The sequence below is a fragment of the Prinia subflava genome, chromosome 3 (assembly GCF_021018805.1).
Source record: "Prinia subflava isolate CZ2003 ecotype Zambia chromosome 3, Cam_Psub_1.2, whole genome shotgun sequence".
Classification (NCBI taxonomy): domain Eukaryota; kingdom Metazoa; phylum Chordata; class Aves; order Passeriformes; family Cisticolidae; genus Prinia; species Prinia subflava.
In genome coordinates this window covers 26,221,867-26,245,829 of record NC_086249.1, presented here as the reverse complement: position 1 = coordinate 26,245,829, position 23,963 = coordinate 26,221,867, and the positions used below count along the sequence as shown (strand labels likewise).

Sequence of the window (23,963 nt, the reverse complement as noted above, 5' to 3'; positions counted from 1 at the left end):
GCTTATACCCTCAATCAACATTTCTTTTAAGCCAGGGAAACAAGATTTTGTACTGACACAGATTCAAGAAAGTAGATTCAAATGTTCAACATGGATTAGTGAACTGCTTTGGCATAGATCCCATCTTGAGTCTATTTCCTTCTATATTTTTATATTTACATAGTTGAAAACTGTTGCTTGGCAACCTGGATATGGATTCAGCACTTTCTGTTTTTTCTAGCTTTGAATTTTTACTTGTTTGTTTATTTGGCAAAGAGATATATTTCTTCAGTATTTGTAATGTTATAAAAATGTCTCAGTAAAATTTTAACATCTTTGAAACAGTATTGTAAGGACTGAACTAAAAGGAGGAAACTAAATTATGGAACTAAAAGTTCAAGATATGTGAAACAAAGCTGTAATGTAGAGGCTTTGTTCTCTGTTCATGCTGACCAAGGAAAATCAAATTTCTAGAAATGTTCTCTCTACATATAAAATTCGGAATCAATTTTCCCCTGGAATAGTTGTGTTCAGATTAGGCTGAAATACAGTCTAACATGATAATTCATCAAGCTATTCCCAGTAATAGTGTTTGTGTTGCCCATGAAGCCAGTGATAAACAGTTGCAATCATCGAGAAACTTGCCCTTGAGAAAGAATCCTGAATGAAAATGTTTTATATTTAAATAAGATTTTAAATTAGGGATATAGCCCTACAATTATTGCGCCAGATGAATAGATAGAAAATATGTTATCATATGTGAGACATTTTATTTGGAGACATATTTTGTTATTTCAGTTGGAGGTTTATACTTACAGTGCTGTCAGAAGGAAAAGCCTTGCTATGCATGAACTGATAAATCATGATAGATTAGCTTCTATCATCATAAGTTATCATTGGTTTAGGACATGGATACACTAAGGACAGCAATAAAAATTGCTGGTGGAATCATATCACTTTGTTCTGTCTTTCATGTCACTTTGAAATATTAACAAGGTATGTCTCAAATGTCAATTTTCAAACAACAATTTTTCAAATTTTCAGATTTTTTTAAATCTATGATTTATAATTGCAAGACAGACAAGCATGTACTTCATGAAGTTACAATTTATTTTACAAAAAAGAATCAGGTACTGATTTTGCATCACTATTTCCTAAATTTATGTCATCCATGTGATCTGTGTGTAAGTTAATTCTGGAATGTATTTTGCAATGCAATTTTTGAAACAACTTGTCAAATAACAACCTATTTGTTATTGTACTACAGAACACTTATTTAAGCTTTTTAGATAACTTAAACATACTATTGTTTCTTTCTGTAGGCCATTACCAGTCCTTTAACTTCAAGGCTTTGTTTAATAGATTTAAAGAGAAAACCCCCCAAATCAGATCTAAATATTTGCAGATGAGTGAGCAGGAGTGAGCAGTTTTAGTGATAGACTGTGTTCTGAGAGTCAGACATGGAGGTGCTGACAAACTTCACTTGCAGGATTCAGTGGTGGTAGCCACAGCCACATTTCTGAAGCCTAAAGCCTGATTACGATGTCTTAAGGGCTTTGCATGAGTATAAGCATTGATTTCAGTAATTTCAATAAAAACAGACTAAAAGTATATCCTCATCCTTTCTTTGCAGACTTAAACACAGATGATGTGTTAAATTACATGTTTTTACTTGAAGTGTGGTCATCTTATCACATTTCTGTGCTTTTTCTCTCAGTATATTCTGGATGGCATTTGTTTTCAACTTTACACTTTGACTACTTGTATTTTTATGTGAATTTCTAATGCAGAAGGCAACTACACATTTAGGGTACAGATTACCCATGGGCCTCATTCTATTTTTGTTAAGGCAAATGTGGGTCAACTCAATACAACAAAGGAGCCATAAAAGAAAGTGCTGTTCAATGAAAATCAGGCCCACTTGTACAGAGAAACTAGGCAAAATTTAATGGTCCTGATCTAATGGGCTTCATATCTGTAAGTTCTCTCACCTTATTTTAAAAAGGTTTCTCCTCCGCATGGGTTAGCACAGTGTAAAGAAATCTCAGCAATATTTATGCTGAGAGAAATTACTTTTTTAATGACATACCAAAACACCAAGGGGTGGTACAGAAGCCACTGGCTGTGAATTTTTAAGATTTCCTGTATTTGTTTGGAAAGTGGTATTGTAAAAGGATGTTATGATTTACAGTCTTACCTTCACACGAATTGAAATGATCTTTAGGACCACTTAAATCAGACTTCTATTGCTGACTTAAATCCTCACCCTTTAAAATGATAGAACATGTGAGTTGGTCTTTGCTAACCTTATTCAAATTCTTCTTCTGGGCCTTGACTGCATATTAAAATTTTTGCTGAACACCATTAGGGGGAAATTGCTGGATTTCATGAGCTTTGGTTTGAGCATAGTAAATCTATTTCTATCATGTCTGTGTGGATGGCAACACAGAAATCCATCCCTCACTGTGGGAGTTACAGTCACTTATTTAAAATGTCTAACTCCCAAGCTCTGGGCAACACAAATAATTGGTATAAAACTAGTTGAGTGCATAGATGTACATTCACTTTTGGAAATGATGGGAGAAACACAAGCTACTTTGGCAAAAGAAATCATAAAATCATAGAATGGCTTGGATTTGAAGGGACACCTTCCACTAGACCAGGATTTTCAAATACACCCAATTGGTTAAAGAGATATGACAATGGAAGCCACTCTGGTTTCAGATTACTTTGTGCCACCAAGATGTAAATATATTCCTGTGTTGACTTGCTCTGATTCTTGTGAAAGATTTGTGATTTGCTGAGGTGACGAATCCTGTTGTCCAGACTTCTCAAACCTTGTGATGTCCATATTGCATCAGCTCTGAGGTGTCAGCACATTTAATGTGACACACTCTGTTCAAGAAGAAGGTGGCTTTGAATGCTGTGTAGAGCAAGAGGCAGTCAGACTGCAAGGTCTTTGACATATTTTTGTCCTCTGAAGCCAATGACTGTCTAGTGATGTTCTTTTTCTGACAGTCATGAGTCCTCAAACAGTTGACTAAAAGAACGTCATGTTTATAGCCCATGACGCCTGAATTATTCTGAATTGAGCTTTAGAAGATGAAGGGTTCATAAAGCTGCTCTATAATTCAATTCTCTGCATATCCATGGATAATACCAATGTGAGTGGATAGGATGAGCTAGTCATCACACATTATAGTGTCTGAGGGCAGGCACTGAATTAATTAGAGGGATATGTCTTGATCTGAGCAAGAGGCAGTCCTGACTGATGTCAGTGGCAAAGCTTCAGCTGATTTCAGCAGGAGGAGCATTTCAGTATATTTACACTGTTTATGTCATTATTCTAGGTCTAGGTCGGTTTCCTTTGCCATATTTGGCTCCGTTTGCTGAACAGGATGTTAAAAAAATTATTGAAATTACCGACTCCCTGGGGCACTGTGAATATTATTTGTGGTTTTGATTATATAACTGTGTGCTAACTATTGCATTTATGGGCTTGAAGTTACTTACTCTTTTTCTGAAAAAAATCCTACATAACATCTGTCATTTTAAAACCTCTGCACATGCAGAATTTGCTATGCATTGTTCAAATGGAAATTTTATATTAGCCCCTTTAGATTTACTAGTGTATACACCAAAGTCTGGAGATTTAAGATGTTTTAGAAAGTAATAGTCTGCTTACCTCTGTACTATTAGATCAGTGGAAACTTTCTAGGTAGGCATGGTTTTAAAATAAGTTCTAAAATACAAATAACATTATTAAGATACCATCCTCACTTTTCTGTTCTATGTTCAAAAGTTCAGCCTAAAGCTTCTGATTATGCATAAACAAATTCTCTCAAAAATAATAAGGTTTAGTGTTAACATATGCACTGCCATTAAGAGTAACTACTGAAATATGAAATGTACTTATGCTTCTTTAAATTTTATATTGTGTTGTCCAACTTTTAAACTCATTTTTGTTTACTGTTTACTTCTCTATGAAATACCTAGATATGTTCATATATACTTAGTCATACTGTTCCTTGTTTATACATTAAGTATATCATTCTCCAACAACAATGAGATAACACCTCAAGTGTTGCTTTGAATTATATTTCATAGCTTAGTTTAATAACTTCACAAATACATGTTAAAAGCACTTAATAGCTGGTGTACAGGCATGAGAGATTATTGCATGCCACTTTTTTCAGGCTGAAAATTCTGCAAGTACCTACTCATAGGAAAAAAAGTTATATATATGTGCATCTATAAATAATATGATTATATGTGTTACATTTTCTGTCAAATAAGTAAATGGCTTCAGATAAACCATTTTTTTGCCCTTTTCTGAAATATTTTTTAAAGTAGTAAGGCTATCACAGTTATCTGTTCATTCATATGACTATGTTTGAATTTATCTTAAAGATTGTTGTTGTATGTCCCTATCCATGGTGGCTGGATGTCTAATAGGGCATTACTCCATCACTGGCAGCCTCAGCAAGTTACTATCATAAGATGACTCTGATTCAGAGTAGGTTATTTTTCTCCTGGTGGACTTGATGTAACAAAAAATCCTCTGAACCAATGCAAGCAATCATGAGTAGAAATGCTGCACTGGTTTATACATCTGTGCTGTGTAGAACAAACTGAGGATCTTTCTGCATTTAGGGTCATCCCAGAGATGTTTCCATTCCAGGGGCATGGACGTACAGAAAATAGCTTTGTGACAGCATTTTAAGACAGTAGGTATTCACTTACAATTTCTGCCAAGCCCTGATTTCTGTTCATGACTTCTTTTGATATTGGTTTATATGCCCTTTGTGGATTACATGATTTAGCAAAGGACACTGCTTTTTGTTGCCTTGAAGCTATCCTGAATTTAGGCATTCTGGGGGTGATAAAACTCAGCATTTTCACAGTAAATACATATGAAATTGAAGTGATTTAGACATGAACCATTCTTTTTCCTTTCCTGTTTTGCTGCTGTTGCTGACATTATGTAACTTGTGGCTTTTAGGCTGTCACTAGGAGAAGTTTACAGTTTGAGGAGCTTTGAGTGAATTATAAATATGACTCAACAGCATTAATATTGTTGAAAAGAAAAGCTGCTGCCATGTTTGGAAAATACACTTCAAATATATGAAGTAATCTTTTTACCCTGTAAAAAAACATTGATAGAAGCAGTCCTCATGTCTGATGGCCAGTTCCCAAATACATTTTAGGATTTTCTACAGGGCACATCACTTTGTTTGGTGTTATTCTCTTTTGACCATCCTTGTCTAATGCAAAATCTGAAGAAAAATGCTTCCCACTCCTGTTTTCACAACATGTTGTCATGAAAAGCCTGTTTTCTTCTCCCTCCCTGCCCCTTGTGGGAAGTGCCTGCTTGGAACATGGACAAGCAGTAGCTTGGGATGGGACATCCCTATGTCTGTACACATCACAAGAACACATTCCATCACTGCCCTCTCATCTTTAGCCCACAGAGCTCTCATTTTGATTCCCACTGACAGCAGTACCCAAGTCACATCCATGGCACTGTCAGCATTATCAGAGCATCCCAAGGTAGCACTGAGTCCATAGAGACAAGGACCAGCTGGGCACTTCAGGAAGAATGGCACCTGGAATGACAGCAAATTCAGCTTGTCAAAGAAAACTTGGATAAAACTGCGTTTGTTTAGTCTAGACAAACCTCAAAGCCTTTACAAATAATTGACCTAGAGTAAACATATTAAAAAAAAGGGACTTCAACTGTAGCACAAATTAGCATTTAATCCTAGGAAAACCAAGTTGTCTAGCCATCCAAAATGCTTTTCTTTTTGGAAATATATCAAATATTTTCCTTCTCCTCATGAAAGAATTATTTGAGGATCAAGAGAGCATACTACACAATTTCAGTATTCTTGGTGTTTACAGGAGTTTTCAGGCAAATTTCCCTTCAGTTTAGGGGACACCTCATATGACTTACATATATAGATATAACTCCAGTTAAAATCATCAGCTTTGACACCTGGCAAACATAAAGAAATAGGAATCCCACATTGGAAACTATGTTTTGCTGTACAGCCGAATACAGTCAGGCTGAATTACTTGCAGCTCTGAACTACAGATGAACACAGCTGCAAAACTCTCCGTTTTCATGCAAATTAGATGTTGCTATAGGCTACCAATCCCTCAAGTTGCCATCACAACCTTTCTCAGCTTGGGGAAGTTTGGATACTCAGCAAGTAATTAGTACCAGTAATCCCCTGTGTAAGGTATCTGCCAAATTCACTGCATAGATACTTCTGGCTATCATCTTGTAGAAAACTGTGGGCCATACTGCCTAAAAATCATCAAGTAATTTCTTTCTTCTGAATTACCCTCAAATTTATTTATCTTTATAATATGCATGAAAAGGAAGAAAGAAGAAAGAAGGATCTGCAATCTAAAAAAAATCCAGGCAGCAAAACTAGAATTCATAACATGCACAGTTATTATAAAATGAACTCATCAAAATGCATCAGTTTACAGCTGCTCAGCAAAGCAATGCCACCCTCCACTCAGTACTGACCAAACAATTTACCTTAGCAAGACCAGTAGTGCTTTGAGAAGAGTGTGAAGACTCTTTAATACTTATAGAGCTTTTAAAATACATAGAAAAAACCTTAGAAGAGCAGAGAAAAATTAAAGACAGCCACTTTGACAAAAACTCCTACACAGGTGGAGAAATATATTTTCAAATGCTATCGGTGAGATTTTTGGCAGGAGAGTGATTAGATGTGGGCAGAACAGTAGTTGCCATCATTATTATGTGGCCTGCCTAAAAACAGATTTTTGCATAACAAAAAAGAGACCAGTCTACAGCCTAATGAATGCACTCATTAACTGTAATAATGTTAGCTATAGCTTGAAAGGGACTTCAGAGAAAAAGAAATCAGCTCAACTGATTCCAACACATTGCTGCATTTTCAGCACAAAAAATAAGTGGAACTGTTTGCAAAAGAGAGTCTATTTTTGTTGTACACATGTGTCTCTTCGTATTTTGTCTAATCTTAGAAATAGAGGTTTAGAATGTGTGCTGAATTTTCCAGGTGGTTTTCACAGGAATCCTGACCCTATGTTCTCCAGCTCACTGGTTCTAACACACAGCAGTTTGCTGATCATAATTTGTCCAGAGCCAAGAGCTGAAAATTTATTTCGGTATAGTGAATCACTCAATGAACCAAACTAGTAGACACCTCCACAGCTTCCTATGCCCCAAAGAACTGGTATAAAAAGAGAAAGCCTCAGGCAACACGGGGAGGAGCTTCTGCAGGAACATCATCACCAGCTGGGGTTCTGGACGTCCACCAGATTGCAGCTGTAGCTCGTTTAGCATTACACCTCTGCTACCTTCTCTCACCCAGGACTGGCAGCAGCCTAGAGCAGACAATTCCACCATCTTAGTTAGTTAGTTAGTTAGTTAGTTAGTTAGTTAGTTAGTTAGTTAGTTCGTTCGTTCGTTCGTTCGTTCCAAAAAAATCTTTATATCTTGATAGTCTATTCTTAATAATACCAGATAGATCTTGATAGTATATATCTGATACCTTGATAGCTTATCAATGACAACATTTTTTTTAAAGTAAGCATCTAACAAAAGTATCTCCATTAGCCAAAAAATCATATTTGCTGCTCACTGTTGCTTAGTTTGTTAGTACAATAAAATTAAAATGAGTTGATTGTCAAATATTCACAAAATAGTGAGGGTAAAGGGTTGCAGTAGTTTCAGGGACTGTCAATTTACACTGTTTACCTGTTTGTTTTGCCTCTCTTGTATTATCCAATATGCTCTTGCTAAATTTTGAAGCAGATTATAATTAATGGTCTTCAAATCACAGGTTATGTATTGTTTTCTATAATGTGATTCTCAGAACAGCAAAGTTCCAACTGTGTTAGGATACTCAGTGGAATGAAACAACACCATAACAGGCATTGGCATTGTTCAGGAGTACTTAAATCTGAAGTTGTCCTTGAAGGATATTTTGGTAGTGAACGGAAAAATAGTCAATTATAGTATTTATTTAGTTTCCTCTTCAGCATAGGATTTTCCACATTGAAACGTTTTTAGTCCAGCTGTCCCTAGAAACTAGCAGAATTTCCCTACTTCCTTGAAAGTCTTCTCAAGAATCTGACAAAATTTACTGAAATGAATATTATAAACCTTATAAATGAGATTTAAGAAATGTCTTAAGCAGTATAAAAAACTTGTAATGTCTAAAAATTAAATATGTGTCTATTTAGTGTGTAGGCATGTCAATTTGTGCAAATCATTCTGTAGTTGTTCAAACATGAGATCTCATAATTGACTCATTGGCCTTGGAGTTTCATATCCCATGACAAAAGTCATTTGGACTATGGAAGTCACAAGTCTTACATATAGAGCCAACATTACAGAATTGATGCTATGGATATTCAAAACTGAGCAAGTGGCCTTAAACTGCCAGACCGGTGTTTACTTCAGACTGTCAACCAAAATGTCTAAATTAGAGAACATAGAATTTCTTTTCTGTTTTAAAACTTTAAAGGATTATCTTAATTATACTGAGATAATGTTATTTGAGGATTAGATGTAAAAACCTTGCTTTCACCCAACATAAGAGAGATAAAACATTTTCATTTTCATTTAGACTAATTTTGACCCAGTGCACACTCCTGACTGCATCATTGGAATCAGCTTTGTGTATAGCCTAACATATCATTTAGCCTAAATAAATTTCTCTTTCTCGTTGCTTCCCATAGCAACTATAGAGAAATAAAAAATACAATAATGAAAAAAATAACTAAGATAAAACATTACAAGAAGCTGGGGAAGCTGTGAAGGAGAGTTATTGTTATTTCTTTGAATTTTTTGTCTAATCTGCTGAGTTTTACGAAATCATCATTCCCAGACATACGTCAAATCTCAACAACTACTAATGCATAGTGCATGTCAAGAAGTCAGGTAGCCTACTGTCATCCCTTCACCAGGGCAGGGACATTTATATCAGACGGATGCTTGTCTGTCTTGCTCTCTGACACCCCCAAGAGTTTTCACTTCAAGCTATTCTTGTTCTCATTCTCTTTACTGTGAGAAAACTTTCCTGGTGTCTAAGATGAGTCATTCTCTTTTCAGTTTAATTCCTGAATGCTTATCTCAATATGATAAACAATTTGTGATCTTTTTGCTGATGCTTTTGATATACCTGAAGAGAAATAGCACGTCTCCCCTAGCGTTGTGTTTGATTCTTTAGGCTATAAATCTTCAGCTATTTCAACCAAGCCTCTTTTCTAGACCATCTCACTTCTTGGTTCACCCTTCATCTCTGAAACTAACAGCTGGATGTTTTTAATATTCATTCTCTCCTGTGTACCTACTCCACTTTCACAGCTTTGGGATAGCAGTTTAGCATTTGCTTTGCCACATTGTCCATCTGAGGCTTTGTTATCTCTACATCGTTGTCTGTACAATACACACTTTGAGTAGGTGTTGCATAATATTCCTAAATGCCTTTTGAGCAAGAAGTTAAGCCGAAACACTTCTTTGAATTAGAAGCAGCTCTGTTGAATTAAGAAGCTCTCCTGCAGAAAAGTGGAGAAGGAGGGTTATGTAATATGAAGTTGCCATTTCCATCTTTTTTAATAATTTAAAGGTATAAAATGGTATCTCTGTTGTAAATCTTAGATGAGATAGCTAATCATAAAGTAATACTGTCAATTTTATAGCACCCTTCTGGATTAGATCTACAAAATTTCTCCTTTGAAAATTACAAAGAAATTAATTACAAGAAAACAGGCTTTTTTCTGGGTTTTCTTTGAGACAATTCATAAAGCTGGGATACTGACAGCATGGCTTTAGTTCTTTTAAAGTCTAGTTAGTTAAAAAAATATATCCCACATTACAAAACCTTTCACTTCCTGCATTCAAAAACTTGTCAGGTTTCATGAGGGTGGATAAAACTGCTTAAAAACTTGCCGAAGAACAAGATTAATCTTTTAAAGAAAGGTTAAATCAGTCATAAATTTAAAACACCTTCTGTGACTTTTATCACAGAACAACCCATAAGGGGTTTTAACTCTGTCCAGTGAACATTCCTGGTGGAAGTGGGGTGTTTGTCTTACTGAGCCACTTGAGCACAGTTGGGAACGTTAACACCTGTGTTAATCCCTAAGATGGAAGGTAAATTTTCCAAGTTCAGCTTCAAGCTGAGCAGCAATGCTCATCTTTCTCCTTTTGTGTGTGCATAGTTTACTCCTCTGTGCTGAGTAAATCAGTGCATTTGAAATCTGAAGCATGTTTAATGGTTCTTTCATTTTGATTCCAGACACTGGATATTTTTTTCCCTCCTGGTGAAGCTGCTATTTACTGACATTGCAGCTGTGCTAAGAAGATGTAGTCAAGAGTCCAGGCTCTGCTGAAGTAGTGTCTTGTGCAGGAGTCACTCTCTGAGGGCTTTTGCTCTGTGTGAGGACAGCTGAGTGCACAGCATAAGGAATGTGCTGGGGACCAGGTGTCTGCTGCAGGATTCCTGCCTGCTCTGCAGTACAGAAGAAAAGTTTAAGACAGGCAGTGAATGATCAAAATAGAACAACAGATCCACACACATAAAGGTCACCTGCATCACTTACAGCATGACTAACTCACAGAAGGCCTAGCTTTAAACAAATCATGAAGTTTTAAAATAAGTTGAGCTTATTTTTTATCCTTCAATTATTCAACTTTCAGGATTTAAAGGTACTCTCTATAGTCAACATCAGCAACTTTTTAGAGAGGGGGAAAATTCTAGTCTGAGATTCTTCTCCAAGTCTCTGACTGTAAGACCTGGGGCTTTTGAAAAACTGAAATATCACGTTCATGATAAAACAGAAGAAATCTGAAATGCTCTAATTTTTACGGTTGAATGAAACCTCATAAATGCAGTACTTCCAAGAAGATCCATTGTGAAAATGGGGAGAGAAGTTTGTGACATTTTGTTTGAATGGGCTTTTCAGTTTCTTGTGTCTCCTCATGGTTAGAGTGTTCGTTGCAAGCTGAAAGGTTGACAGAAGGGTTTTAAAATTCTATGTGCAGTACAGTATCACACAACTCCATAAAGCTCCCACCACAAGCAACAAAGAAATAGGAGCAAGACTGGATCTGCATAATGCTCTGCCCAGCTTCATTAGCCATGCCTGCAGAGAGGATTAATTGCTTCAGATGCAATGCTATGCAGTCTCTGTGCTGGTGTTTCTGCTTGAGCAGTGCCAGCCCATTCAAGGCTTGCTTCTGGCCCTTTGTGCTGTGCTCCATCAAGAAGTATGGACATGGTCTGCAGCACAGTCCTGCTCTTTGCACAGTCAGAGGTTGAGTCCTCAAAGTCAAATCCTCTCAGGTAAGAGTGTCTCAGCCCAGTGTCAGGGAAACACTGAATCCAAGGTTTTCTCCCCACAGCTCAATGAGGTTAAGTGATGCAGAGATGTCCTTATACACAGCAGATTTCAGGATCTGTGATTTTTAACGTTGTTTCAATTACCTGACGTGGAGGTTGTGGAATAGATAACTTAAGCAGAAGGTGCTGATATCAAGCAAATGTAAGTAAAAACACTGAATTCTTCCTCCAGAAGAATTACAGGAGCTTTACAAGACTCCTCTCAGAACCACAGCTGCTAGTGTGTATGTGCTCTCAGGCTCTGATTTTCAATTTAAGAAGCTCTTTTCTTATTCCTTTGAATGTCAATGCTGTGTCCCTTTCCTTTCCCTGCAGTGACGGCTGGGCAGACAGGTATGATGTGACAGAAGGGTACCAGAATGAAGCTGTTGGTGGGATAACCATCAAGCTGCAGTCTCCAGACGTGAAGTGGTTTGATGATTACTACCTACAGCTTCGGCCGGAAACCAACCACCGGAATCCGTGGTTTCAGGAATTTTGGCAGCACAGGTTCCAGTGCCGGCTGGAAGGGTTTCCTCAAGAGAACCCTAAATATAACAAGACTTGCACAAGTAAGTGAATTTATTACTTCTGCTGTGTGAAACAATGTGAATGAAGGTCTGGTCTGATGCAACGTGGTCTGGGGAAATAGTGAGTTGGATTGGAAGGAAAAGAAGCTGTAATTGCAATGCTTGCTGTTTTCAAAATGATGAAAAGCACAATTTGAAAAGTGTTCAGATTTCTAAGGAAACAGAGAGAGCTTCAGTACCTAACTGCTCTCTGTATTTGAAAAGCTTGTTGCTACTCCACCTCCACAGGCATGAAAACACTTTCAAAAATGCTGCAACACAAAATTAAATGTGCCTTTTCAAAGAAAGAGCTAATCACATTGCTTTGGCTCACAAAAGTAATGAGAGAACTAATATCCTAAAAGTTATCTGAAGCACTTATGGCAGTGATGATTATTTGTGAACTTCAAATAAAACACTACGTGATTTGAAAGTCATCATTAGGTTTTCTTTCAGCCATGGGTAATTTCAGGATATGCCATTTTGAGCTGATTATTTTCATTCAATTGTTCTAATTTTAGCAAAACTTCCACAACATTTTGTCATTTCTGTACTACAGATAGATGTGGTACATTTGTCTGGTGTTTTGTTGAGGTTTTTTTATTATTTATTACTTCTGTTAATTGCTCTGTATTTCTTGAGATGCCAAGTAGCACTAATTTTGTCTAGGCTGTGAAGTGAAGGGCATGGGGACCTCTGGCACCAATCAAACAACAAGAGGCACAGCAGGAACCAGCAACTCAGTGACTCAGCAAGGAGACCCCAAACTACCTGGAAGGGGTCCTTTATTTGGGGTCCTTTGTTCAAAGTCCTTCCCTTGAGGCTATCCTGTTTCACAAGCCCCTTCTCATTCTCTGTAACTCTCTGGGTAAATTTTTGGCTATTTCTGACCCTTGAAGTATCACTAATACAATGGGTATTCTGGCAGTGTTGGGGATAAGGTGGTGCTGTGCTGGGCATCAGTCCAACCACAGCTCTAAACCCCAAGGGTTCTTCCCTACTAAAAATGTCGGTGTCTTCCACACACGCATGAGACCAAGAAAGGTCCGAAAGGGTAAGAGTTTTGGACTTATACAACACAAACTCCTACCTAAATCCCACTTAATGATCCTAAAGTCTTCCTTTTGATTTGGACAAGGTCGCAAAGGAAGTTTATGAGTGACATGTAAATTGAATCTAGGAATCCCAAAATCTCAGTGTACATCTTCCACATTCAACTGACTTTTCCCCATTATTTTTGTTCTGTTATGCTTTAAACACAATCTGAGACAGGTTTTATTTGCACTATTTACAGATACTGCATACTGAATAGCAAACTTCATTGATTTCCCCATGATAATGTAGACCTGTTTCCTGAGATGTCAGTGCAGTGGACATAGCTGGATACGGGCTAATAAGGACCTGGTTTCCATCAGTGTGCCATGTAAAAAACATTTCAATTTGAGTTTTGTTTATTTCTTTTTTAACTTGCCTTTTACCAGCAATGGGAGAATCTAATTTATGTTTTATGTGAAAGATTGGGAACTATGAAATATAAGTGCCTAGAGAGTCTTTTATAACACCTAAAATAAAATTCCCCACCACAGAAAAATTATCATGGAGCTGCAAGGAGATGTAATTTTATACATGAATTCACCCAGTCATGGATATAAGACAACTTAATCATAAAGCTTGAATAGTTTGGAGTGAACAGCACCCATGGCTGGAAGCTTTCTCACAAAGAGCCACAGCTCAAATAGTTTCATAAAACCTGGAGTGTCAAAGACACAAAAAAGGTGCAAAAATCCAAATCTTCTGATTTGCACATCACAAATAGAATGGTTTCTAGGCTTTTTTCCAAAGAGATTGGTCTAATTTCCTTTTCTTCTGTTTTATTGTAATATTCGGTGTTGGACCAATGTGTACAGTAAAGAATGAAAAACAGATTATAAAAGCTTTAGTTCTTTCTTGTTGCTGTAAGGCAAAAAATGTTAATTCAATTGTAGAATTTCCCAGGTTAGCAACATTATGCTCAGCAGTCAGTTAAAACTGTCTGTTTAGTCAGGGTTTTCACATAGGAAGATGTTAGTCATCATAGTACTTGGGTTTATAGTTTTGATTTTTATCTAGGCCATCTGTCAGAATTCATATGAAGGAAATTCAAGATTTGGCCTGAAAGAGGACATGCAGAGTTACTTAATGACATTTTTTGTGCTATAAGTGCTAAGACACCTATGCTGTTTTTCTCATAATAGCTCCAAAGCTAGGCAAGGGCTTATAAACTGAAGAAACTTGAAGTTACTCAACTCTGAGGATTAACCAGCAAGAAAGACATAAATACATTCACTGAGGATTGCAAGAGTGAGAGACTTTGATGCTGTGACTTCAAGATCAAAATTACCTTGAATATTTGAAATTGACACTGTAGTGGTTGTTTCCGCCTCATTTCCTATCACCTGTATGAATTTGAAAATTATGTCTTTTCAATTCCTGTGTTACTATTTGTTTATTTTGAACACTCAAAGTTGTGAGTCCTAGATTCCCTCAGTTCAGAGTTCACAATTGTAAAGATGAGACTTGCCCTCAGTGGTCACAATCATTTCACAGACTGCCTTAAAAGTTTCTGCATGATGAGGAATTAGTTTTGGTTCTGATTTCACCTGGTAAGAAAACAGGACTATGTTCTTTAGTTTATCTAGCTAAATATATGGTCTTCTCCAGAAGATGCATGGAAAAAAAAATTAAAAACCCAAACACACTAAAAAAAATCAAGCTACAGGTGTTTCTTAGTATTATAATTAAAGAGATTAGGTTAAATAAGAAATGCTGGAGAGAAATAATTTTTTACATCAAAAGTCAAGCAATTCTTTACTTCTTGGAATAAAGACAAAAAGATAAACATAGAGCTGATGTTAATGGATAAGGTCATTATTGAATGAATGTGTCTAAATAAAAGGCAATAACCATTTTATTACTGGGAAACAAAATTAATTGTTTTCTGTAATCCAGTTGTGTTGTCATGAAAACATAAAGAATGGCTAACAGTATAATCAAGTTTATTCCATAAGAAAATAAACACAGGAAGTTGTGGCTGAAATTTAAGTAATAACTGACTTGACCTATGCACCAGCTATGAATTTAGCTGTTAAAATCTCTGCACTTGCTTTGATGAATCCTGCCTAGTAGAATATTAGGTTACGTTTATCTCTGTGACATAAAATACATGAGGCCATAAATCATTGTAATCATCTCCAGTAACTTGTGAGTATTTTTCTCACTTTTTAACATAAGCTATTCATAGACAGTTTCAGGGCAGATATTACTGTTATTGAAGAATACACGATTTAGTAAGATATGTTTAATAAAATTATGAAATCAGGCGAACAAAGATAATCCAAAAAACGGTAAAGGTTTTTTTCTCCATTTGTTCCTATTAAGCACTAAAAAGTTTCCATCCCTTCACATACACTTAGTTCACACTGAGATAAAAATTTCAGCATCCAGCTCATTTTTCATTTGCAGATTAGAACATACTTGCTTAATCCAAATGGGTGTCACTGCTGTCGTTGCTAAGAACATTGATTTTCTGCCCAGCTGGAGCACTACAGAAAGTGAGAAGTTCACAGACTTACCTGACTTGATTTTCAGTGTGATCAGTTCCATGCCACAGGAGAGCTGCTACAAGCTACCTCTGAAGAACAAGAGTCAGAACAAAGAATTTAAAATGCATGTGTAAAAGGAGGCATTTAATGGACTCCAAACAGTAGGGATTTTACAAGATTTGGGGTTGGTTTCACCTCTAGAACCAGTCTGAGATTTTTTTAATACCTAAGACCATAATTCAAAGAAGTTCATAAATAGGTGTGCAAGCTGATCCAGATAAGTAACTCCACTCAATGACTAGCTTCAGGTCTCAAAAGGCTAATCTAATCCTTTGATATTGATTGCCTTTAGACCTTTGAAGACTAGACAATTATGTGATTGCTTTCTTTCAGACAGAGTTCTCACCAGATCTCTAATTCCTAGTACCTTTTCATGCTGGTGAGGATGTTTTAAAAAATGCATCTTAATACCAAGCAGAAACAAAACCCAACATAAGTTAATTATGTGGTGAAGCTCTCTCAGTGGAGAGTACTGGAAAAAGGCAAGTCCTCAAAGTCACCAGGAACAGAAGTATTTATTACATTTACCAGTCTGTTAAATTATTTATTTTGTCTGTACTCTTGAGTGATATTATTTTTCCCATGCTGTTTAAAAGTTAGAGGCATGGATGGAACAGCATTATTTATGGTGATACTCACTGAGCACTACCAGAATACACATCCTAAGTATCTGTGATCTAAGTCATAGACAATAAAGAGTAAATAAATAGAGGCTGAGGCTGCTAAAGTAGTGCAGTATCTTACTTTGACTGGCAGAGACTACAGACTTAAGAAAAAAATAACAGTTTCATGTAAAGGAACAGAGGGAACAATAATTTGGTGGGAGGTGATGGGTCACTTGTACAGATTCTTACAGCAGGGTGCTGACATTAAATACTGCAGTTCAAAGTAGTGAAATAGAAAACAAAAGGGAAATTATGGGGTTGGGTTGTCACAGGCAAAGGTCAGCCACAAACAAGACATAGAGGGCACTGAAAGTGAAGAGAGCAGCTTATGTCTGACATGGCTGGGAGCAAGGACCCAGTGACAGGGTCTATAGGGATGAAGAACACACAGTGATTTACAGGTGTCCTGGTTACAGCTCCCAAAAAAGGGAAACTGGCAGCGGAATCCTGAATGCATCTTATCAGGATGCAAAAATCCCAAATTCCATTCATGGTTTAACCATGTGGCTTCTCTGAGATAAAGGTGCTTTTTCCGAGGGTGTAAAAATTCTCATAAAAGAAGATGACCAATATATCTCCAAGCAATTTAGAAGAGGATTAAGAATGAGTGAGTTTATTTGCTGAAAGGGAGATTAGGGAAATTTAGGATAAATACAAAAAAATTTTTGCAGCTTAAGGTACAAATGTGCAAGTAAAATTAAAGTTTAAAAAATACCTACCTGTTTGCTGAATCTCATCCAGTTCGATCTATTTTTAATGAGTACAAAAGGACACACAAAGTCCACGGTTTCAGATGAACACAAATTTGGTTTAACTAATGGCCCTTTTGGGTTTCCAGAGAGAATGAAGGAATAAAACATGACTGTCCAGTCTTTTGCACTGCAACATGCAAATCTGTTGATTAAATGTAAGCTCTAATGCCAAAATTGGTTTAATCAGCCAACAAAACATAAGTGCTGTCAGAATGGAAAGGTATTTTCCATATTTCAACGAATGTGTCACATTTAAACATCCTATTGCTCAGACTTAGCATTCCTACACTTTTATTTTTAGATTACAAATAAAAGCAGAACAAATTGAGTTAAAATTCATTTCTGTTTTTTAAACAGTGAGGTAGAAAGCATTTTAGTTCTCCTGAATAAATCCTCTGTGTCATTCAGTTTTATACTCATGCTTGGCAACTGGCAAGCTGAATTATGATTCAACCCCACATTTCAGACCTGGACCTCAAACACTTTTATTACTACTTTTACAGTGATGCTGGGTCAGATCCAGAAATTTCTAAAGGCAAATCAACTGTAAGGAATAAATCCAGATCTGAATTTTCTAGCAGCCTGATATAATCTGAACCAGGAGCCCACACAGACATGTTACTACTTTTTTGATTCAGAGAAAGAAGCAGTGTGACACAAAAAACTGCTATATGCTCTGGTTTATATTTTTGAAAGGTTTTTTGATATAAATTGATCCTGAATTTAACACATCTGTGACTCAAACATTTTAATAGCTTGAATTTTCTCATTGTTGTTACAGAATTCATCAAACTCCTCCAAAATGTGACTACAAAATTACATTTGCTTTTCCTTCCCTTTATGTTTCCTGACCTCTTTCCTCAATATATTAGATGTATGTGATGTCACACCTAATGTGACTTTCTTCTTTAAATTACAATTCCTTTCCCAACTGCCTTTCTGAGGCTTGGAAACCATCTGGACCATGTCCCTCTAGCCTTAAAAATTAAATTATGATAAAATTTATTCAGATTATATACCTTTCATATTTTATGTATCAATTGGAATAGCTCCTGCCATCCTTTTCTCTCAGCAGTTCAACTTCCTATATAGAATAAAGTACTTCATATAAGCATGTTTGCAAGTACAGAGTTTTATGCCACCTTTTAAAGCGCTTTTGCATGTGTAATGGTTGAGGTTTGTTGCAATTTGTGACCAATCCTGTAGAGAAAGGATAGTACTGTTAAGAGAATTTTGTGGAGAAATAAGTATCTATTTAGTTACCTTCTCCTAAGACTACCCATTACTGTTACTGTTTTTGCTGATTATACTGAACTTGATAAGAGAAGCCAGACTGCCACTGTTTTGTGGGGGCCCAGGGATGAATGTGCAGCTCTCATCAGATTTGTGAGCACCCTGAGAATGTCATGGCTGTGCAGGCTTAAATAGATGTAAAACACCAAGGCCAACGAAGTACTCTGAAGAAGCCTTGTGAAAGTCGTCTCTGGATTTCAGTACATTTAGTTTGATCTCTCAGTCATTCTCAACGTTTTGGTGCTACTCGACATGTCAAATGTAACAGTGCTGATACTGGCCTTCAGTTAGGAAGCGTGAAAGTTAGAACTGATCAAAAGCATTGGGTGGGGGAATTGCACTGGAAGGTACTTCCTTGTCAAATTTCAAGTGTTCCACAGCAGCATTAAAATGTGTCATTTTTGTTTTCTTATCTCAGTAACACTGAAAAGTTTTGTTTCAGGCTTTTAATTTACCTTCACATTGTTTCAGTTTCGTGCTATGTGTTTTACCTCAGCATCAAAATTACATTTCCTAGAGAAAAAGGATATTTGAACTTAAATATATGAAATTTTTCACAGAGCAAAAAATACCTCATTTCCTCAGTCCAAGAAACGTTAATACAGTAAAATAGGAAAACAAATAAATAAATAAAATACTGCAATTGATTTTTTAGCAGAAAAATACACCCAGAACCTTACAAATAATACAGGACTGAAAGTTACTTTATCATTTCACATTGCTTTGATAGAAAGCTCTGACAACAGACTTTGGAAAATGTTCCAAAATCAGCCTTCTTCTATATCTTTAAACAATGACAATTTAATTAGATATGAACAATATGGTTCTTATGTACAACTTTTCCTCTGTTTCATAAGATACCACACATTTCTTCAGTGGAGAGACATGCATGTTTCTGGTATGACTGACTTGGTGGTGTGTCATCCAGAGCATGTAGATCCAGCGAAAGTTACAGGTGTTCCCAAGGAGCACAACAGGGACAACATGGACCTGCTGACAGAGTTAAGAAGCCACACACTATACCCTGCAGAAGACAGACACTACCGTGGTTTTGTTGGAAAGATTAGCCTGTTGTCCTGATTTTTTTTAAGAAATTCACTAAGGCAAAGGAAAGAAAATGTAGGAAAACACATTGGTTGATGGACTTTAAGTGCAGTGAGCAGAATGTGAACATGGGATATATTTGCCAGCAAAACTAGAACTCATTTCTGTGAGCCTCTTGTCCGTCAAAGCAAAACTGAGCACAAAGAATCACTGAAGTTTTTAATGGCATATTTATGGAACTTGTATACAAACTGAATCGTGATACAATCATAGGGAAACACTACAAAATAATTGGAGGCTGCAGGATATGCCTGTGGTTTCCATTGTAATGTCTCTTATGACTTTTTCATAAACAACCTTTTGATCACTGATAATTTTTTAAATTATGATAATAATAATCATAATAATAACAATAAAGAAACACTAACCATTTCCCTTCGTTCCAGTGTTAAACTCATTGCAGAGCAAACAAACAAACTGCTCTGCACTTTGAAAAAGATATTCTCCCATATTGTGTCTCATATTTTGTTTTCCTATTTCTCCTCAGGAAATGAAATAAGGGAGTTGAGGAATTGCCCAGAATGTAAAGTATTTTCACTCTTCCTTTTACCCTTTATTCATTTTTTAAAATACAAAGTATTGTCATTTTTTCAAAAGTTAGAAAGCAGAAAAAGCATATTGAACCATGGTAATTTTGCACCCTTTGACATTCTTGCCTAATGAGGCTTTATACTATCACAAGCCAGCAAGCAGAAAATAAAATTGTTTCATCGTCCTTGAGGGTAAAAACCTGGGAAAAAAAGAGGAATGACAAGTTTTACATCAAAAATCAAAAAAATAATGAAATCTATTGAAGAATGCTTATTTTCATGCTCAGTACTAGAAACAATAGACAAATTTCATTATTTGCTGCAAAGATGTGGGTTTGGTTTGGTTGCTGTATTTGGAAGGAGGGGTCAGTCTGGGAAGAACTATTTTATTAGTCTCACTGGTAGCCAGTACCACCAGTTCTGGGAGCTGCTGATCTCTGGAGCATGGGAAGCAGTCCAGAGCTGGCTCACCATGCACAGGGACTAACAGCATCCATAAGAGCTTTCTTGGATCACTGCCCATAAGTACACTAATTGTTTCTAAATAGATCCAAGAAATGAACCGTTGCTAGTTGGAATCACTTTCTTGGTGAAAGAACATGTTTTTTTTTCATCATCTGCATATTTGTGTGCTTTGGAGACTTGACAACAGAAAAGAACAAATTTGGATGAGGAGTTTAGTGCTGGGCCATCTCTATACAGTTAATCATATGATAAAATCATAGAATGGAATGGTTTGGATTGGAAAGAAAAGGACAATAAAGCTCAAGTAGTTTTGTTCCCCTTGCCAAGGGCAGGGGCATTTTCTACTAGACTAAAGCCACATCCAGCCTGGCTTAAACACTTCCAGGGATGGAGCATTCACAGCTTTTCTGGGCAACTTGTTCCAGTTTCTTACCTTCAATTTGTTACTCTAAACCTGAACTCTTTCCATTTCAAGCCATTCCCCTTTGTCCTATTTGAAAACTTGAGCATAGTTTCATAAAAAGGTTGATATATTCAAAATAGTGCCATCCCCATTAAATTAATCCACGTCACCTTTCCATGTCATGATCACCCTGTGTCAGGAAAAGTTCCTGACTGAAGACAGCACTCATGGATGAGTAACAAAGGTAAAATATGTGCTAGAGTTCCAGCAAGAACAATATGCAAGAACTCTTAAGTGAACAATGTGTTTAAGGCTACCTAAATAATAATTATTGCAGAGATAGATTTAAAATATTTTCATTTTTTTGTTATTGTTGAGTGAGAGGTGACCTTTTAGCTTGTGTGTTCAGCCTTCCCTTAAAACCATTGCTAGGGTTACTGAGGTAAGTAAGGGTTACTTATATTCTTCAAGTCTGACATGCCAAAATACTTTGTGAAATGGGTTGAAAACTTTCAGCCTTGGATTTGTTTGGGTTTTTATTAACACTAGATTTTTTTAAGGCTTTATTACAATATACTAAAGAGAAAAAAAATTCTTTTTTCTTATTTTTCGTGATTTTCCCTTAAATATAGAATCTTGTGGTACTACAAACTACTTGGCAGGTTGGATTTGCCCCTATATAGGCAAGTGAGGCAATTAATATCTGAGGTGAATGTATTCTCCAGCTGCAGGAAGTGTATTAAAATTCTCACAACAGCTAAGTCCCTCACAACTCCATTGACAATTGCCAGCAGCTTCTAGGAAGAGCTAAGTAGTCTCATTATAAATCATCAGGTGAATGGAATGAGGTTCAGTGTTTAAAGAAAATCAGCATAATAATTTCATAAAATTGAAGCACAAAGCCCAGTGGAGAGTAAGAATTAAGAAGTAAGTTATTAGATTTTTAAGCAATCATATGCAATAAAGCAGCTGAAATATTGTTTTATGATAAATACTATTGCCAAAGCAAATCTGATTCATTCTAATGGCTACTATAATTAACTGCACAGTGTGTGAGCTGCTAATTTTGCGGATGAATAATTGGTTAAAACAAGTTTTATGTATCGCAGTGTAATACACTTGTATAATTTTCCACTTAATTTCAATTAATATGGGTTTTACATGTACTTCACTGTTGCAGGTTTGATGCCTATTATTTTTAATTAGAAAAAAGCAATACCTTGGTAGAACAGAACAAATGTGCAGCACTCTGTGTTTTTTCCAAGGTTTGGTGGGGTTTTTTTCTCCATTAAGATACTTCAGGCTCATATTGTTTAGCCTTCCAAAACGTTAGTAATCACTGCTCCTGTGGTTGACTGGAAATGGTGCTGCCAGCTTCCACGTAAAACAGAGAGGAAAAAGGAATCTCTCAATTATTTCATTCACTTTCTGACCTCTACAGTGTTTTTTCAGTTCAAACTATGTGTTTTACTGCCTTTCCTGATGTTTCCAGTGCTGCAATAGATTTTAGTGATTGGAACTGTGGGGTGATGTTCTTGTCCACCACTGAAAAGCTGTGCTTGTATGTAGTCACACCTGTTTTATGATAGAATTGGTCACCAGCTGGGGATTCGTACCCTTTTCCACTAAAGGTGCCTACACATCCAAATGGGTTCTTGTCTCCTGGATGGATGTTGTTAAACTAGGTGAGTGCCACCCTGAGAGTCATATATTAGTCTTCATTTCTTCAAAGAAAAAAATTGTCTGTGTCTCAGTCTTCTCATGGCATAAAATACTTCTCAGACTGTGCAGCCTCTGCAGGAGGAGCACCATCCCTGCCCCTCACCAGTGCCTCTGTGCCAGGCAGACTCTCATGGAGTGGGCAGGTTATTTTCATTCCCTTTGCTCTGGGCTGCCCACACAAGGGACTCCCTAGCTCCTAGGGTTGCTGCTTGGTTGGAAAAAGGAGAGCAAATGTTCTAAAAGAGTTCTTTGTTTGTCCTGCCTCCAGAGACAAATCTTTCTAGATGTTGGATAAATATCCAGCACCAGTGATGCAGTTGTTTTATCTTTGACTCTTCTTGCTTCCCCAGTATTAAAGATCTTGTGGCCAGACTGCAGCTGGGGAGAAAAACTCAAACCTACCCTTCCTTAGTTTACCTGGTGCTATCAACAGAGGAAATCTGTGTTAGTAATAGCAGTGTGTTAAAAAAAAAATAAAGATCTTCAAGTTGCTGCTGAATGATTTTTTTCTGTGCATTTCACAGAAACTTAAATAGAGAATAGAAATGCAAACATCACGTTTTGAAAGCCAAAAAAGTTCAGATTCACCAATTCTGACTAAACAGAGTCATTGCCTAACCCACACTGTCAAACCCTTTACAGATATTTCAATATATTCATCTGTATTGCTTCGTTATCCTCACTTCATAAAAGAGAGGAGAAAGAGATATAGAAGAGTTATTGGGGGGAACTTTTGATTCTGTAATGGGGTGGTGCCTAGGTCAGTCTGTTTGCCCAGGATTAGTTCCATGTCTCGGAAACAAAAGTGTTTTCGTAGAATTATACAATGGCTTGGATTCGAGGAGACTTTAAAGATAATGTAGTTCCAAATCCTCTGCCATGAGCAGGGACAACTTCCACTAAACCAGGTTGCTCAGAGCCCTCACCCAACCTGGCCTTGGACACTGCCACAGATGGGGCATTGACAACTTTTCTGGGCAACAGATTTCACTGGATTTCCAGAAGCAGAACTTTTTTATAAGGTTTCTAGAGAATAAACCTCTTATTGGCATTTACACTTCAACTGATATTTCTGAAGGTTTGAAGTGATTTCTGCAGGTGGAGCAAAGTTTCTGGGTTCCCTAAAATATTATACTATAATGTCCATGGTGCATGCTTTAAAAATACACATTAAAGAGCAGCACTCTAAAACCAACATATGTGAGGTGAGCTGATGAGCTGCAGAGAGAAATGCATCGTCTGGATAATACAATATTTAAAGAGAACCTCTATTTTCATTTCCTCATTTTTATTCTAACATGGTCAGTGTATGTACCAATAAAAACAACTTTTATTAGCTGTTTAAGACACTTGAAATACTTTTTTGAATGTTAATAATTAGGCCAGCAGCAGATGTCTGAAGATCTGACTGTACCCCAGCCCTATTCACTTAAGCCCTCTGCTTGTTCCC

At 36.7% G+C, this 23,963-nt stretch overlaps 1 protein-coding gene across 3 annotated transcripts in view; it reads left to right on the top strand.

Moving 5' to 3' along the window:
* GRM5 (glutamate metabotropic receptor 5) overlaps nt 1-23,963 on the top strand; it is a 232,389-nt gene that overhangs the window by 164,598 nt on the left and 43,828 nt on the right. For all 3 annotated transcript variants that reach the window (XM_063394460.1, XM_063394459.1, XM_063394458.1), the window contains exon 3: nt 11,706-11,941. In XM_063394460.1, the coding sequence (XP_063250530.1) occupies nt 11,706-11,941 (236 nt within the window). The remainder of the gene's footprint in view (nt 1-11,705; nt 11,942-23,963) is intronic.